The 19978-nt window shown below is 35.9% G+C and overlaps 1 protein-coding gene across 7 annotated transcripts in view; it reads right to left on the bottom strand.

Annotated features, from left to right (window-relative positions):
• WRN (WRN RecQ like helicase) overlaps positions 1 to 19978 on the bottom strand; it is a 151574-nt gene that overhangs the window by 7909 nt on the left and 123687 nt on the right. For all 7 annotated transcript variants that reach the window (XM_042934474.1, XM_042934476.1, XM_042934475.1 and 4 more), the window contains 5 exons: positions 15479 to 15554; positions 15127 to 15239; positions 12711 to 12825; positions 9135 to 9266; positions 6582 to 6744 (listed from right to left, as the gene is read on the bottom strand). In XM_042934474.1, the coding sequence (XP_042790408.1) occupies positions 6582 to 6744; positions 9135 to 9266; positions 12711 to 12825; positions 15127 to 15239; positions 15479 to 15554 (599 nt within the window). The remainder of the gene's footprint in view (positions 1 to 6581; positions 6745 to 9134; positions 9267 to 12710; positions 12826 to 15126; positions 15240 to 15478; positions 15555 to 19978) is intronic.

The following is a 19978-nucleotide window of genomic DNA, read 5'->3' as shown; positions in this document are numbered from 1 at the left end:
GCATTAAAAAAATTTTTTTTTTTAAACTTGGAAAGATAAGATTAACTCTAAATGTAATAAAATTAGCAATGTGACTGCCAAATCTATCAACCAACTAAAATTCTACTTGCCCTTTGGCCATTATACCATCCAAACACCACAGAAATTTGGCCCATTTTACTACTTCATTAATTTCTTAATGGCTGAGAAGTCTGTGTCTGAGCTCCCTTTCAGGTCTTCAGGTTTTCTTTCAAAAAAAAAATTTTTTTTTCCAATGAACATTACATTACGTTTATTTTTCCAGATTTCTAGATTCTTAGAAGTGGGATTGCTAGTTCAAAGGGTAAACACATTTATGTTTTCGCACATATTGGCAAACTGCCTCTATAACTGTGCTATCTCATACTATAAGCACTACCCACATGTAGCTACCTGAAATGTGGCTAGTGTGGCTAAGGAACTCAATACTTAATTTTAAGCAAACTTAATTTAAAATTAAATTTGAAAACTGATACTTGATTCAGTTATCAGAAAAATTTTACATACATTTGGAACACATTGAGTATCTTCATCTACTTTATTCAGCTGTCAATTTATGAAAGCTAAATATAGATCAAGTATTTTCGATTACAATTTACTATCAGAATTGACATGCTGTAAATATAAAATGCATACACAATTTCAAAGGCATAGTACAAAAAATAAACAAAATATCTCAATAATTTTATATTGGTTTTATGCTAAAATTGGTAACATTTTTAATACATTCAGTTAATTAAATTATATAATCAGAATTCATACATCTGTTTATTTTTACTTTTCTATTTTATCTTTTACTTTTTTAATGTGGCTACTAGAAAACTTAAAATTGCATATGTGAATAATAATATATAGACTTGTTGAATCTCTACGCTGCACATCAGAAACTAATGTAACACTGTGTGTCAACTATACTTCAATTAAAAAAATTTTTTAATTAAAAAAATAAAATTGCATGTATGGTTCATATCATATTTTGTTTTGGATAGTGCTGCCCTAGAAAAACCATATAAAATTTCCTGTACTCCAGCCAACTAACAGGACTATATTATATTACATTTATTTTCTTCTATGGGTATTTAAGCCCTGGGTAAATAAACTATACATCCTTAATTTCATCATATTGTAAATGTACATTATACAAGCGAATTCTTTGGAAACATAGTTCAATAACTTTGAATTATCATGGCATCATAGATTCAATGAATTATTTTGAAAGGAAAAATGAGACATTTTATTCCATTTGAAACAATGTGTTTCTGAAATTAGAATGTCTTCTTTTCATAAAAGTATGATGTGTAAACATTTGCTTATAGTTTTAAACCACTGTTAATGATTAATAAATGTATAAAGTTATTGTACTATAATTTGAATATAATTTCTAGATATAATTAGAAAATCCTTATATTCACATTACACATTTCTGTAAGTACCCTTAATATTTTTATCTTAACATTGATTTATTTTTGAGACAGAGAGAGACAGAGCATGCACAGGGGAGGGGCAGAGACAGAGGGAGACACAGAATCTGAAACAGGCTCCAGGCTCTGAGCTGTCAGCACAGAGCCTGACGCGGGGCTCGAACTCACGGACCGTGAGATCATGACCTGAGCCAAAGTTGGACGCTTAACGGACCGAGCCACCCAAGTGCCCCAATATTTTTATCTTAAAGTCATCCTACAACATACACATGCAAATAAGGGGCATCTAGCATTAAAGACACATCTCCTGCCCTAGCTTTACAGGCAAGTAAGTGCTGAAAATTTCTACTGGAGAATAATGAACACTGGCTGCAAAGCTTTAAAAGAGATCATATTACTCCTAGTTTTGTGGCAGGTCCCTTGGAAGCCACCCTTAATTTTCCAGTTACATGCACATAAACAATGGAAGAATGAGATTATTCAAATATTATCCAGACACCTCATTAAATGTCTTGCCTAATTTATTAAGCATAGTTACAATTTCAACTCCATAAAAAATCTTAAAATTACATAAACATGGATAAACTAAAACATTGAAAAGTTTTAAAACTTCTGTAAATATTAAATAACAAGGACAAAACCTACTTAGCAAATAAGACAGCATGAAAATAATACATGTGATTTCTCAATTCACAAATACTCTGTTTTCAGGTATAAGATTAGGCCATAATAAAATAATAGAAAATTCTCAATTCAGTATTTTGCAGAATTTAAATGCCAATCAAACCTGTTCACTAAAACACCAAATTATATAATATGGCTACAGTTAAATAAAACATGAAAATAACGCATCTGAGTCATTAATGTAGTACGTACATCTTCATTTCTTATTACAATTTATAATTCAAAAATGTCTTCTCTGATGAGAGAATAGTATTTCTCTTATCAAGTATCAAGGAAAAACAAAAATTCAAAAGTAAAATTTCACATTTCAATAAGTGTTATCTTACATACTATAAATATACAATCAAAGAAATAAAATTTAGAGCTCATAGTTCTCAAAATCTAACTTTCTCAATTTTGGCTTTGGAAGTAAACTACAATAATATATTTTTTCACATTATATGTGTAACCTACATAGAGTGTATAGGCAGAAAGATGAATTAAATGTTTAATAAGTAGATTTCAAAGTTTTCTTTATGTAGAATTTCAATTTAGTATGACTCTCTAAATGAAAATTTATTTGCTATATTCAGTATATAGTGGTAAAGACAAATTTTTTGTTGTTGTTGTTATCTATTTTGAGAGAGAGAGAAAGATCATGTGCATATACAAGCTGGGGAGGGGGAGAGAGAGTGAGAGACAGGGAGAGAAAGAATCCCAAGCAGGTTCCACTCTGTCAGCATAGAGCTGGACACTGGGCTGGATCCCACAAACTGCAAGATAATAACTTGAGCTGAAATCAAGAGCTGGACACTCAACTGCTGAGCCAGCCAGGCGCCGCAAGACAAATGTTTTTTGTTTTGTTTTGTTTTTTAATTTTTAAAATGTTTTATTTTTGAGAGAGAGAGAGAGAGAGAGCGAGCATGAGTGGGGTAGAGGCAGAGAGAGAGCGACACACAAAATCTGAAGTAGGCTCCAGGCTCTGAGCTGTCAGCACAGAGCCCGGTGCGGGGCTCGAATTCACGGACTGTGAGATCATGACCTGAGCTGAAGTCGGACGCTTAACCAACTGAGCCACCCAGGCGCCCCTTAATATTTCTTAATTTAAAAACTTGTCTGACATCAGAAATGAAAATTGCTAAACTCAGAATGTAGAGGAGACTAGAGAATATTTAAAGATACTAGACATATAAATATGTTAACCTGATTATACGTAAGTATATTTATTTTACCCATCAATGAGAGGTTTATAAACCCAAATCTTACACCAGGATTAGAAACTGCATATTTCTTTCTTTAAATAGTTGGCAGTACGCTTAAACATCGTATAGTAAAAAGAAAAACTTGCTCAGTCACTAATCTTGACATGATATTAAAACAATCTGCAACTCTCTAGGCCTCAAATTCGTATCTCTGAAACAGGGCTGGATTAGCACAGTGAAAATTTAATGATTTCCAATTTCCTTTCCAGGTCTAAAATCCTGTAATTTTACAACTATATGATTTGTAAAGCAAATTAGGAACACCTGGATTCTTTACCATAGCCAAATAAAATAGATGTTGTCAATAATTGGCTAAATACTAGAATGTTAAATCCTTCCCTACCATTTCCCTCTGCCAATAATGAATCGAAATTAGAACATCTATTTTATGTCATTCAAGAATATCTGCCCAAGGGACACCTGGGTGGCTCAGTCGGTTAAGCATTCCACTCTTGGTCTCGGCTCAGGTCATTATCTCTCAGTTTATGGGTTTGAGTACCTCTGCACAGCGCTGCCAGTGCATCTGGCTACCGCTTCGGTCATGATCTTGCGGTTCATGAGTTTGAGCCCCCCATTGGGCTCTGTGCTGACAGCTCTGAGCCTGGAGCATGCTTCGGATTCTGTGTCTCCCTCTCTGCCCCTCCCCTGCTTGCTCTCTCTCTCTCTCTCTCTCTCTCTCACACACACACACACACACACACACACAAAATTAAAAAAAAAATTAAAAAAAATTTTAAGATGAGGAAAACTGGGGCTTGGGGAGATTGGGTAATTTGCCCAAGGTCACATAGCTGTGAAATGGTAAGCCTACATTGAAACAGGTCAGCAGTCACCAGAGACTTTGCTCTCACTGACCAGGCTGACACATTCGCCAGTCTTCAGGATTTAAGGAAGGTAGCCAATGATACCAAACATGATGGTCAACAGGAAGCAAAAAAACAAAAAGGAAAAAGGAAAAAAACTGCATAAACTCTTTCAGAGAATACCACCTACTACCCAACAGCCTCATCAAAAGACAAACACTTCTTTAAGTCCTGAGAGATTATACATACACAAAGGAAAAAAATAATTCCACAAGTATTAAAATCAAGAAGGCATCGGAGTCTTTGACTTCCTTTACAATACTATTTTACTTTGCATTGGAGAAAGAGAGGTTTGATATAATCATAGTCTAACCCTACAAAGTAATTACGGTTTTCCTTCCTCTACCTTAATTTCAAGGTAGGTGGCTGCTGGAGTTGGAACAATGGGAATGTGACCAGGACAGCTGCCTAGCTTTCTCATAAGATGATTCACGGCTAAGTAAGCTTGGATGTTTTATCACAGTCCGTGACACAGCACTCAGGTTTTCAGATTTAGAGACCTACTTTAACCTTAACAGATCCACATTAGCCATGCTCACGAGCTGTCAATTCCCTGATTTACAATTATGAATTCACAATTATCACACAGATAAGTATCCAGATTAGCAAGACTAGTGCATACTTTCCCTACAGACAGATCTACTTGAGAACTCAAATTATAACCAGAAGGCAAGGAAGTGATATAGAAGCAGAATTAGTTGCTGAAATGTCTTCCTCAAATACTCAAATAAGATCTTGGCATAACTAATCAATAGGCCCTTAATATACTTGAAGTCTCGGGGCGCCTGGGTGGCTCAGTCGGTTAAGCGGCCGACTTCGGCTCAGGTCATGATCTCGCGGTCCGTGAGTTCGAGCCCCGCATCGGGCTCTTTGCTGACAGCTCAGAGCCTGGAGTCTGTTTCAGATTCTGTATCTCCCTCTCTCTGACCCTCCCCCATTCATGCTCTGTCTCTCTCTGTCTCAAAAATAAATAAACACTAAAAAAAAAAAAAAAAAAAAAAAAAAGAATATACTTGAAGTCTCATTGGCCAGGATCAGAACTTGCATGTTTGTTTTTTTGAAATAGTTGGCAGTACAACTTTAATATGGTATAATTAAAACAAATATTTTCGGGGTGCCTGACTCAATTGAGAGAGCATGTGATTCTTTATCTCAGGGTCGTGAGTTTGAGCCCCACACTGGGCACAGATATTATCCAAAGGAAAGAAAGAAATGTAAATAAATAAATAAATAAATAAATAAATAAATAAATAGATAAATAGATAAATAATCAATCTTTTAAGGTAAAAAGAAAGAAAAATTTTAGTTCTCTGGGAATAATTTAGATGACTACTACCCACACTTGCCTCTTTGTCTTTGTCTTCCCCCTCTGCCTCCATAGTTGATCAATGGAAGCGATGAAGGTGTCCTTTCTTTAGGCCTTCAGTCAAGCTTTCCTCAAACCTAGAATTATTGCTGCCTTTTAAGGTGACTTTAATATCTTTGTTCTAACCAATTTAACATAGTATTGACTGTGCTTTCAGAAGGTGATCTTATTTCCCTTATTTCCAAATTTTGGGGGGGAACTGCCTAGTTGTTCCCAAGTGGTAATGAACCTGAGTTAATAGAAACTTAAGTATTTGCATTGTGGTTTTGGAGATAAGGCTTTTTGTATGTCTACTGCTCTGCCCTAAGAATGTGGAAATATTTATCGGATTTATTGAATTCTAACATGGCCAGGTTGCACATGTAGGGAGAAAAATCTTCTGAGGTAGCTCATCTTTAATTCTGTAAAAAACAGATCATAATTTTTAAGTTTCTGCAGGGCAGGCAAAGGGGCTTGGTCTCAGCACGGCTCAGGTTCTGCAGCAAAGTGACAAGAGGACACCATTCTACGTGGGGGCCTAGAGACCTGGGACCAGCTCTTCAACATCACACTGACTGAGACCACTGTATTGAATAAGAATTGTAGAATAAGGCTACTTCAGTGAAACAAATGACAAGGAATCTGTAAGATTCAAGGGGAAGTGAGAAGTCAATACGGGAAATGAACATGGGAAAAAAACGTGTTGTTTTCAAGGGGTGAAGCAGAAGTTAGAAAAGGATGAAAGTTCATTGTTTTGGGGGTAGTGGAAGTTGTATTCTAAAGCCGAAAAGGAAACCAAGAATTTCTCAGATGCAGTCTCTTCTGAGTGGTAATGGGAAGAAAGACTGGTTTTGAAAAACAATTAACAAGCATTACCAAAGTAAGTTTTCATAGTAGCATAAAGGGTTAATGCTGGTGAAGTGAAAAATATTAGTGGATTGCTTGTTTACTTCATCTGGGTTCAGTGACTCAAGTCATTAAGGCTGTAGACGAGGGTCACAGTGATCACCTGAGTTGATGGGAGGGTTTCGGATAACATCAGCAATAATCTTCTGAACCTCTGGAGTCAGGCCTGCTCGCTCCGAATCAAGTGGGCAGCCAGCTCTCACCGCCTGGGATAAGTGCATGCCAACTGCTGTGAGAGGCAGAATCCTGTTCTCAGCTATCCTCATCTAGAGAAAGAGGAACAAAACAACCAGTGAGGTTTCAAATGTTTGCACGGTACTGTATGCAAATAAAAGGTCCAAAACCTTCAGGTAGTAAATGTTCACTGAGAAATAAACAATGCACTGAACTTTCATTCCAAATTTTCAAGTTTACTATTTCTTTAAAACTGCCCACATTATACATCTCCAGTTCTACTTTTTATACTTACTGTATTGAATAAAACAAAATCATCCAGCTTTAGCTAAGAACTCATTCCTCAATCCCTCTATAATTATTCACTTTAAAAACCTATCAGTAGTAGAGAGTAATCATTCTGTGGAAGTCTACTGACTGCCACAGCCTTTTGAAAATAGAGGGAACTGTAATCCAATATTCTATAATTGAACTACTACATGGTATTTCAGTTATATGAATTTCCAAGAAGACAAGTCCTAAAATGCTTAGTGATAATGTAAGGCTCCAGGTGCATTTTATACAAGGTTCTTGAGAAGACTTTAATAAGGTTTTTATATTGGCTCTATTCATAAAATAATAACCACAATTTATTCTGTCATCTCTTGCCTAGCATTAAACTTAAGATGAATTGTTTTAAATTTAGGACAGCATTACAGATTCATGTAGCTTTTTAAACAAAGGTAGTTCCAAATCCATTTACAACGTACATTAGATAAAACATTGCTTTAAATACTCAGAAAGTTTAGTCAGCTCTAAATTATTTCATGATACTCCCTTAATATATCTTTGAAGTATGAATTTGGATTGTATTTACGTGAATGTAGATACTTTCACAGAATAGAACATTTGAAGCACTAATTACATCCTTCAAAGGTAGATTTTGAATTACCTTAATTAACTGTCTACCTTTTTCTACTACACAGTATGCACCATGTGTGCATAATATCAGGGTTATTTGATCCCAGGCATCAAATTACCTAGAACTAATTGTATTATTGCTCCAGATTAATTAGTCCTTAGGTATGGTTAATTTTGTGGTTAGTTGGCACAGACCCTCTCAGACCCGTGGGAAGAACAGATAATTATACCATGATATTACACAATAACAAACAACAAAATAATAGTATAAGACATTAATGAAAATACACCATTCTTCACATTTTTAACCATGAATATGTAATATAATACTGAAACTACATGAAACCACATATCATGGCATAGTATTAGAATGTACTTTATAGAAGCTATGCCAAATTTTCTTAGTACCATATTCAATTATGCCATAGATATTGATGTTCAATTTATGTATATACAAGCATATTTAACTCACATGTGTAAATTACTATTTAAATAAGAATTTTTTTCAAAAATAGTTCAATGGAATTATTTGGTTTCTTCTGTAATGGCTTTGGTACTTTTAATTTTAGAAATTTGACTGTTTAATTAGAATATCTATTAAGTGATGAAGACAAACTATGGACTGTTTTTCATATTTACACTGGCCTCAACAGCCTTAAGGATTTAGGCCAGAACACTGAATATGAAAAAACATTAATATGGCCATTTTTCACAGTAATGAAGATTTTTTTCAAAGACCATCAGGCATGGTTTAAAAAACAGAATAGTATTAGAGGATACAGAGTGGAAAACAAGTTTGTTGTTAGTGTTTTTTTTTTTTTTTAAACTTATTTCTAGCTTCTTGGACATCCTTCCAATGATATTCTATGCATTTCTGTATACATACACAAGGATATGTCAATAAATAAAAATGCATATATATACACACAAATTTATGTTTTTCAAACAGCTCTGCATCTCCCCTTTAATGTATCTTGGAGATAATTCTTTATCAATACATAAGCTAATAGTTATTAAACTATTAGTCCCAGCTTTAAAAAAAATAGAGTCTTAAAATATGGCTGCTCTAATATCCCTAAGCTGTAAGTGTGTTTAACAGCACCTCTATACAACCTCTATAAAATAATCATGGTCAAAGTATACTTGCTGTTTTTACTTAATTGACAAAAGTAGGCTTAGCAGAAAAAGAAAATGACATTCTAGTCTAAAATTACATATAGGGGCGCCTGGGTGGCTTGGTCAGTTAAGTATCCGACTTCAGCTCGGGTCATGGTCTCACGATCCTTGAGTTTGAGCCCTTGAGTCGGGCTCTGTGCTGACAGCTCAGAGACTGGAGCCTGCTTCAGATTCTGTGTCTCCCTCTCTCTCTGCCCCTCCCTGACTCATACTCTGTCTCTCTCTGTCTCAGAAAATAAAAACATTAAAAACAATTTTTTTGATGAAATATAAAATGAAATAGAAAATATTGTAGGATTGATTATAAGAATTTTATCCCAAGTCACATTTAATATTTGAAAAACTGATAAAACACATGTTTACATAAATTTGACAATCCCCTCTAACTTGAAAGTAAAACACTTACCAAAGACATCTTCTTTTCTTGGAATAAAGAATACGTGATGGCCACAGACTGCGAAAGGGAGCATGCTCCATTTTTCGGCACCAGACTGTTCCCTTGTTTTTCCTGAAGTTTTGTATTTGGAAAGAGGTCTGTCTACAAAATTTAAAGTGTAACAAAATGATCAATAATAATATCAATATAATGATAGAGTATTAATATGGTCATTAGGCACTGGGGGGAAAAGTCTCTAAAGAACAGTAAAAAATTCGCTTTTTACAAAGAGCTCAAAAAAGGTTTTTACGTTTTTTGTTTTTAATGTTTGTTTATTTTTGAGAGAGAGAGCGAGAGAGAGAGAAGAGTGCATACTCACGAGACAGGGCAGAGGAAGGACAGAGAGAGAAGGGAGACAGAGAATCCCAAGCAGGCTCTGTGCTGGCAGTGTAGATCCCACAACCTAGGGATCATGACCCAAACCGAAATCAAGAGTCCTACGCTCAACCGACCGAGCCACTCAAGTGCCCCTGTTTTTGTTTTTGTTTTTATCTATTTATCTAAAAAGATAAAATAAGGCTAGAGGGAGTAAGTTTTTCGATAAAATATTTGTAATGGCAAACATGATTATAGGACCAGAAATGTCTAGCCTCCCCGTTAGCCAATAAGAGGGAATAACAAATGAACTATAATGTGGACCACTCTGACCCTAAATTTCTTAATCCCTGGAAGTGAACGTTGAATGAATGAATAAACCAAATTAAAATTCAAACTCAGATACCACACCCACAAATTCTAATATATCATAAGTAAATATATCATCACTATATACATATAGTTTAAAAAGATATGTACAAACTGTGGCTCTAAACTTGAAGCATTATCTAAATTCTTCAATATAGTTCTTTAGGACATGTTTAAAAGAAAAAAAGTGGGGAAAGGATTGAAAATATGAGATTAATGAAGAAAATATCTTGAAATAAAGACCAAATGAGAGTTAGTGGTAGAATTATATATGATTCACATAGATACATGAAGTTTCTCCTAACTTTACCTTTCAAAACATAAGCACAAATACTAAATTAAAAGAATTAAATCCAATAGAACTTGGCTTACTGTTAACCCACAGAAGTTCATTTCTATCCTAAATAAAAAATGAGTCTGTAGATTAGTTCACAGATACCTAGCACGACTGCAGTTTGGTGAACAGAGAGGCCCAGACAATCCAATGACCTAAAGTCGTTGTTTCTAGGCACCCCTAAATTTTCAAGGAAGAGTATTTTTTATTAAATGAAGTGTTTCCATCTGAGACCTGAATGCTGTCAAATTTGGCCCTAAATTCCTAGGAATGCCTAACTAACATCAAACTTCATTAGCCAGATTTCTAGGTATGTCTGTATAACGGTCTAAAGTTGGAGGCAACAATGTGACACTCCTATACCAAAGTTTTGGAAATGTGACCACTGTAAGTTATGCTGATAATCCATACAGATTTTATTATTTAGGGGACAAAATCATGGTATCATCTGTAAACTTGTGACCAAAGGGTTTAGAAACATCCAAAACACTAAGCAAAGTAATATGAGAGCAGTAATCTCAAGAAGATAGGGCTAGAATGTGATTCTAATGAGCAAAAGTCTCATCAAATCATGTTCTATGTAGATAAAAGGCTATGTGGATAGACAGTGGTCAATTGTGGAAACATATAAATAGGAAAGGCAGAACGACAGAAGTAGGCAATGCCTATCCAAGCACTGTCTAGAGGAGAAGATGCCTTAGCTAACTAGATTTGAATAGGACAGCTTCCCGGGCAAGTAATGTATGAGAATGCCTCAACCTGCCTTGATGCTTAGAGACAACTTCAGACACCATCAGAATGCCCCTTGTTATATTCCAGGCATGCTAAGCAACTGTCAGATAAGCCGGCCTCCCATATCCCTTTTTCCTCAATAGGAGAGGAAAACACACTGGCTGGGTCAAGTGAAACTTTCCAGTTGCATTTCTCACTATAAATTAATGAATCTGCATTCCAATATAACCATTTACATTTGCATATGCACACTAGTATACATAAAACCAAGCTCACAGAGAAGGATAATACTCCCCCAAACACAACTATTCTGTGATAAGACATATCAGAGTTTTAAGATTACAAGGATGATTTCTAAAGTGGGATCCAAATGTGCCTGTCCAAAGCTTACAGGAGATTCTTACAAGTAAAAATAGCCCTTTAATATTGTCTTCCAGGGGTGCCTAGGTGGCTCAGTCGGTTAAGTGTCTGACTCTTGATCTTGGCTCAGGTGATGATCTCATGGTTTGTGAGATCGAGCCCCATGTTGGGCTCTGTGCTGACAGTGCAGAGCCTGCTTGGGATTCTCTCTCCCCATCTCTCTCTGCCCCTCCCCCACCCCTCTCTCAAAATAAATAAATGAACTTAAAAAATTTTTTTAAAATACTTCCTTCCATATTTTTAACTCTTCCAACTTTTTATTCCCACCCTGTTATCTTTTATCTTTCTAATTCATCCATTGTTTCTTTAATATGGGGAAGGAAAGTATGCTTTCCATCCTGTACGTGAGGAAATGGAAACCCAAAGAAGTTAAAGAACACTTTAACGTTTGGCTTCCCCAGGTAGACAGTGGTGGAATTAAATTCTTGATTCCCTGATTCTGAGTTTAATAGACTTTCTACCACCTCACAATGCCTCACCTTCTATGTTGGAGTACACAGACTAATAGAGTCTACATGTGGAGTTTAAAGAAAGAAACCCAAAGGTCCCTGTGGAAACGGTCATTTACAGTGAAGCAAGAAGTAAAAGGATAGGAAGAAAACACTATGAAGACTGAAGAGAGGGGGCGCATGGGTGGCTCAGTCGGTTGAGCATCCAATTCTTGATTTTGGCTCAGGTCATGATCTCACAGTTCATGGGATCAAGCCCCATGTCAGATTCTGTGCTAACAGTGCAGAGCCTGTTTGGGGATCTCTCTCCCCCTCTCGCTGCCCCTCTCCTACTCGTGCTCTCTTTCTGTCTCTCAAAAAAAAAAAAAAAAAAAAAAAAAAAAAAAAAAAAAAATTAAATAAATAAATATAGGTAACTAACATGTTTTTATAAGTGATTTACTATACAAACAATCTGAATCGCTTTTTTAAGTGTCCAGTGTGGAAATGAAAATACAGTTGACCCTTGAACAATACAGTGTGAATGGGACAGGTCCACTTATATGCAGATTTTCTTTTCAACAAATACGGTACAGCTCCATAAATATATTTTCTCTTCTTTGATTTTTCTAATAACATTTTCTTTTCTCTAGCTTACTTTATTGTAAGAATATAGTATATAAAACATATAACATAAAAAATATGTGTTAATCGACTGTCTGTGTTCTCAATAAGGCTTCCAGTCAACAGTAGGCTACTTAGTAGGTAAGTTTTGGGAGATTCAAAAGTTATCTGTAGATTTTTGATCGTGTGGGGGTCAGCGCCCCTAATGCTCCACATTGTTCAAGGACCAACTGTAAATGGAGAAAATACTGCTGTTGAAAGGTGTTTCTGAAATTATTAAAAAATGTTTATTCTCACAGTTCCTGAAAAATCACAGTATTTTACCTGAATGCTATTTTTTTGACAGAAATGTTTGATAACTTCCAACAGAGGGGCCAACATAAGAGCTTTGCCTTCAGAAACACCATCGATCCTTTTCACATTTTCAACTGCAGTAGGTCTGTCATTCAAAAAAATTAAAAGGTCAACAAACCACTAAAACATTATCACTCCAGTAACATAGCTGATATTTAGTGTCATACTAACAGTAAACATATATTTTTCCAACAATCAGAAACAATGTGTAATACAGGCACTCATATTTTATGATGTCTTTCTTTGCTTTCCACCATTTAAAGATTTGCCATTTTAGCAATTTATGAATAAAAACACCACCACCATTGTCACCACAGAAACACGGTACTAACTGATAAATAGGGTATTATCATGAAGAAACTAATGTTCTATTCTATGACTGATCTTATTATTATTTTTGTAAATAATAAAAAAAAGGCTACTATGAGGCCCGGGGCACCTGGGAAGCTCAGTCAATTAAGTGTCCAACTCTTGATTTCAGCTCAGGTCATGATTTCGCAGTTCATGAGATCGAGTCCTGCATTGGGCTCTGCGCTGACAGCATGGAGCCTGCTTAGGATTGCCTCTCTCCCCTCTCTGTGTCTCTCCCCGGCTCATGCACGTGTGCTCTCTCTCTCACTCTCTCTCTCTCAAAATAAATAACTATGAGGCTTTAACTGCGGACAACTGACAGGCTAAGAAACAAAAAAGAAAATCCCATTCATTATTTACGAAGTATTTACCGGTAACAACAAACCTGCTAACTACTTTAGGCTTTTAACTCACTATTTCTTACTGTATCCAATATCCAAGAGACTGTATGTTGCCTACCTTCTAAAAATCTGCCAATCTCATGATTATTCTTTTTCCTTCAAACATCTTCACTAAATATTAAAGTGTGGTCTTGGAATATTTATTTATTTGTTATTATTATTTTTGAGACATGGGGCAGAGAGAGGGAGAGAGAGAGAATCCCAAGCCGGTTCTGCACTGTCAGTGTAGAGCCTGACATGGGGTTCGATCCCATGACCAGGAGATCATGACCTGAGCCAGAATCAAGAGTCAGAAGCTTAACTGACAGAGCCACCCAGGCACCCCTGAATACTTACTTTTAATGAAATAATTATTATAAAATATAAGCGCTATATTCTATTATTAAAATTTCTACACTAAAGTAACACCTTTTGGATAAAATTTAGTGACAAGAACAATTTTTTAAAAGAAAGTATAAATGATGAATACAATTTCCAAACAACTATTCTTTGTTAATATTTCTTCTAAATATTTATTGACCAACTTGTGTTTATTAGGCATTGTGTTAGGTGCTTCGGAAGACAGAAAATGATGAGAACATAGTGTCTTTATGCACAGAGTTTAAAATCTGCAAGATAGAACACATGTATACCAATAATAATAATAACAAAAAAAGTAAGTAAAGCATTGTGTAAGAAGTGCCATAGAAGCTTCTTCTAAATTTAACTTTAAAGTCCTTTATGAATTCTAGCGAGAGGAATTACTTTGCTGTTAAAGAGCATATAAGACTTCATGGAAAAAATAATTAATAAAGCCAGATCTTAAAGGATTCCCTAAAAGGAGTTTTGGGGAATCAAAGAAACCACAAGGCAGAAGCAACACTGTAAATAAATATATGGAAGTTGAAAGTGGGTCTTTAACAAATGGTAAAGAGCCTAGGTAAGATAAACCATTCAAAATCGTATGACTTGGCTGGAAAAGGAGGTTTCAGTCCATAAATGGAGGGGCCTGAATTATAAGCTACAGAAGTTAAGACAGTGGGGAACTAGTTAAGCAGAAGTACAACATGATAAAGACTGATTTAGTGTCATATTATCAGGTGAAACAGAGAGGGAGAGATGAAGGAAAAAGTAACTGGCTTTTGCAATAGTCCAGGAGCACTGGTCCAAACTAACAGGGTGTCACTAAAAAGAGAGAGGAGAGAATACACAGACACATAAGGAATATTTACATGAAAAAGTCTCAAAACTATTTAAATAAGACAAAGATGGGGATCCATGTTAGAAGAGTGAAAATAATACCCGGGGTTTTAAACGTGCATCACTGAGAACATGATGGTATGAATTTAAAAAAGTAAGATATTCAGGAAGAGTTTTGGTAGTTGCCTGAAATGCATGTATGGAGGCTTTGTGGATAAAGAGTTAGATTTTATACAGAATGAATCTGATTGCTGAAAACTGTTGATTTTCATTGACGTAGAAACATGGGTCTATAGCTCGGTGGTGACATTGTGGGCAGCAGCATGGGAGACTGGGCAGTCAACGCACAGACACGACAGCTGGACCCAAAGTCATACTATCACTTAACAATCCATGTTACAAATACATTACGTTAGAAGAAAATAAGTTAGAACATATGCAAACAGACAGCTTACCTTATTTTGGCCATATCCAGCAGTATCTTATTTGTTGCCAGAATAGCGGGAGGAACACCCTTCTGATTGGCATGTTCCTGCCTTGCTTCCACCAGTATGCTATACAGCATAGTCTGAACAAAGAACAAAGAAAACAACTCAACATTTTTTGTTTTCTTTTCAAATGTACTTGGAAAAATCCAGCCTTCTATTTTTAGAGCTTCAGATATTACATTTTCCCTTAGGGTGAAAACTAAACTGTATCTCAGACTCCTTGCTAAAGAACAATTTTTAAAATACTGGCAAAAAAATTTTAAGCATGCATATGTTCACAACTATCCTTTCAAATACTGCCTTTTCACAAAAGCCATACCTGAGTCTTCTGCTCTTCAGCTGAAATAACAGGTTCTGAGGACTTGTAAGATTTTCCTGGTGAATGTACCATGATGCTAAAATATTTAAAAGAATGTAAATGATAAAAGCTTTTCTTTCTCCAAGATCACTTTTTATTTAACCCCCAAAATGAGAATATTGTTCCAAGTCAATAGTAACATTTATTCTTCATAATACCAGTAACATAATTGTGATCTACAACAGCCTAGATTTTCAATAATTTCAATCAAATGCATTCATTATAATGGTAAAGTTAAAACTGCAATTGGAATTCATCAAAAATGAGTATGTTTAAAAACAGCACTTTCCCTACCCTCATCCTCAACTAAATGCTTTAATACTCCCTATCTATAATGAAAATAACTCTTTTTTGACCAAGAGAGAATCTATTGATTCTTTACTGTGATAGATGCTAAAGAATCTACGATTCTTTACTGTGATATCACTAATTTTTGGCTGGTGAGGCACATTAGCATGGAATTAATCAAATTGTTCACACTTTTCTTCAGAATCAAACAAAAATAAGCCAAAGAAAATACTACCGCTTTTGGCTCCTCAAAAGGATAAAAAACACCCAATTAGCAAACAACACGGAAGGTGACAGGCAGCAAAATAGAAAACCATTTTCTTTAACAAGCATTTCTCACTGATAAAGTAATTATAAGGAGAAAAAGTTATACAAATGAAATTATATGGAATAGCCCATATAAAAGATGCCACATTTAAATAAAGTCCTCCTTTGGTAAAGAAAGGGGGGAACATGTTTGATACCTGAGAAATGTTTATAAATTTCTCTGTTGCAAGAATTCAAAATCTACAGTGTAAAGTAAGATTTCCACAATTACCAAATCTTATCACTAAAATAAGTAGATGTAAGCCTGAGAAAAGATACATCAGTTCAAGGAATCAGTAATATCAGTTTACTCAAGATAATTATAAATTTGTTTTAAATAATATAATTACATTGACCTTTATCTTAATATTTATAAAAATCTTTATACTAATGTACTGTTTGCAAAATGGTATTTTAAATGATTTCACAAATAAGTTTTATCATCTATACTAACAAATTTTGGGTAACATAGCCCTAAAGCAGAAATATACATGGAGAACATTTAATAAAAAATATTTTGCCTATGAATGTTATTACAAGTGCACAGAAGAAAAGTTCAAAATTACTACTATGAAAATCACCAAAAAGTAGAGATGTTGTATCCATGAAACAAGAAAATGTTGTTATGTTAAAGAAAGAAGAAAGAGGGGCGCCTGGGTGGCTCAGTCGGTTAAGCGTCAGACTTCAGCTCAGGTCAAGATCTCACAGTCCACGAGTTCGAGCCCCACATCAGGCTCTGGGCTGATGGCTCAGAGCCTGGAGCCTGCTTCCGATTCTGTGTCTCCCTCTTTCTCTGCCCCTCCCCTGTTCATGCTCTGTCTCTCTCTGTCTCAAAAATAAATAAACGTTAAAAAAAAAAAAAAAAGAATGAAGAAAGAGAACAATAAATAGTTCTTAGAAATTAAATTTTTGAAAAATAAAATTAAAATCTTACTAGATGGAAGGGAATATAAAGTCAAGGAACTCTCCAAGAGAATAAACAAAAAGAGATTAAAAACAAGGGAAAAGAAAAATAAGGAACAAGAACACTAAAAACCAAGCAAAGAAAACAAAAAAGACAATTACTAACATCAAGGAAAATAAGGTAGTGGTGGCCATAGTAACAAAGTTTGGCTTAGTAGTATATAATGTTTGAGTAGGTTTAATAACATAAAAACAAATTGTTAATCTGACCAAAACTTGAAATGTAATTGCTTTGGTCAAGAGGGGAATGAAGGAAGGGAAATGAGGGGAAGGCATATGGAGGATAAGCCCTAATCCACCATTATAGAATGTCAACAAAAAAATTTCCAAAACTAGTTGGTCCAAAACCAGTAATCTAAGTATGCCACTTAGAAATATGGTGGCAGGGGCGCCTGGGTGGCTCAGTCAGTTAAGCGTCCGACTTCAGCTCAGGTCATGATCTCGCGGTCTGTGAGTTCAAGCCCCGCATCGGGCTCTGTGCTGACAGCTCAGAGCCTGGAGCCTGTTTCGGATTCTGTGTCTCCCTCTCTCTCTGACCCTCCCCCGTTCATGTTCTGTCTCTCTCTGTCTCAAAAATAAATAAATGTTAAAAAAAATTTAAAAAAAAAAAGAAATATAGTGGCAAATATCAGAGAGCCCAGCTGGAAGATTTGAGGATGACTGCTTCTACAGAACAGAACAAAGTAGGTTTGGGAAGGGTGTGAACTGGTGTGCTTTGTGACATGCCATTAAGTACCAATTTTAAAACCATGTACATGTATTATTTTTTTAATGTTTATTTATTTTGAGAGAGAGAGAGTGTGTGCAAGCTGGGGAGGGACACAGAGAAAGGGAGAGAGAGAAGAAACCCAAGCAGGCTCCACACTGTCATCGTGGAGCCCCAGGAGGAGCTCAATCTCACAACCCATGAAATCATGGACCAGAGCCAAAATCCAGAGTCCCATGCTTAACCAACTGAGCCACTCAGGCGCCCCCATATGTATGATTTTCATAAAAATTCAAATGAACTTTAAAATAATAGTTATTGATGTGTAAGCATCACTCTCACTTCTCTACACTAAGCCCATACATTAAAATTAGTATCTGGACTACTCCACAGGTGTCTCAAACTCAGTACATCTATCAATAAACTCCTTGTCCCCTTAATATCCAACAATCTCTCAAATCGGTGTTCCTCTTATGTTGCCAGTGACGGGAGGGACAACACTCTTACCCGTAATCAAAGACAGAAACCTAAGTGTCATGTTCAACTTCTCCATTTTCCTCAGCCCACCTGAATTTCCAATCACCAAGTCCTAACAATTCTATCTCCTAAATATCTTACAGTTCTATTTCTGTCCATGCCCACTGCCACTTCCCTCATCTATGTTCCCATCTTCTCCTGAAAATTCTACTGCAATAGCCTTATTTCTTTCTCTACACTCTGATCCTCTAGCCTTCTAATCCCTCCACAGCAAGAGTCACTGATCAAGAGTCAGCACACTAGGGTGCATGGGACAAATCCATGTGTTCTGATAAGGTTTGTAAGCTAAGAATGGTTTCTTACATTTTTAAACAATTTAAAAAAATCAAAAGAACATTTTGTGACATGTGAAAATTATATGAAATTCAAATTTCAGTGTCCATAAATAAAGTTTTATTGGAACACAGCCACACTCATTTCTTTACATATCATTTATGGCTGCTTTAAGGCTACAACAGCCAAGTGGAGTAGTTAGACAGAGACCACATGACCCACAAAGCCTAAATTATTTACTATCTGATCCTCTATGGAAATGCCAACCTCTGTTCTCAATCATAAATTTGATGTCACTATCCTACTGAAAATCCTCTTAGATCTCATCTCAACTGATCAAGTTGAGTGCCTGAAAGGAAACTGGATATTCTGGACCCTATTTAATTCTCCAGTCTTAAATATTTACCACTCCCTCACTTCCCTCTACCAGGAAATTGCTAGCATACTTGTTGAGTTCCTCATCGTATCATACCTTCTTTTGCTTTCAGGTTTTAATATATGGGCCATTCCTCTGCTCAGAAAACTTCCCCTCATTTCACTTCACTTCTACCCAAGCCTTGATCAAGTGTCACTTCCAAACTGCTTTTCCAAAGTGTTACAACCCTGAATTGTAATTTTATGTTCCCTTACCTGTATATCTCACCAGAGTATAAACCCTGGGAGGGCCCGGGGGGTGGGGGGGCTATGTCTCTGTTTTTCCCCACTCAATCCCACTGTCTAGAATAATACCTGGCACAAGAAGATGCCTAGCAAAACCACAGTAAATGTTTAAATGAAGAAATGCTTCCGCATACTGAATGGATATATTGTTTTATACACTACTTAACCTTTTTGTTTACATAAAATGTAGTAATTACTCCATATCTAAACAAAAAGAAATTGTTTTGAGGGGAAGACGTATTACAGTAAATGTTTGTCAGATCCAAAGTAGTATTCTCTAAGTGAGAAATCCATTAGAAAGTAACAGTATCAGGGCGCCTGGGTGGCTCAGTTGGTTAAGTGTCCAACTCTTGGTTTCAGCTCAGGTCACGATCTCACGATTTGTGAGTTCGAGCCCCGCATCAAGCTCAGTGCTGACAGTGCAGAGCCTGCTTGGGATTCTCTCACCCTCTCTCTCTGCCCCTCCCTCATTCGTGCTCCCAGGCTCGCTCTCTCTCTCAAAACAAACTCAAAAAATTAAAAAAAAAAAAAAAAAGAAACAGCATCAGAGCACATTTATTTTCACCTGATACATATATAAACATAGTCCATTCAGTAATCTGTGTATAAAGGTCCTGACAAGTTTTTCAAATTCTCCATCTTCAGACCTTCTGTAATTCTGTACATTCTCCATACTTCCATTAAGTCAGCAAGTCAGACAGCAAGCTCCAAAGTACAATAGGTACATT

This window comes from Panthera leo, chromosome B1 (genome assembly GCF_018350215.1).
Source record: "Panthera leo isolate Ple1 chromosome B1, P.leo_Ple1_pat1.1, whole genome shotgun sequence".
In the NCBI taxonomy this organism is placed as follows: domain Eukaryota; kingdom Metazoa; phylum Chordata; class Mammalia; order Carnivora; family Felidae; genus Panthera; species Panthera leo.
The sequence above is the reverse complement of the archived record's forward strand: the minus strand, read 5'-3'. Positions and strand labels throughout refer to the sequence as shown.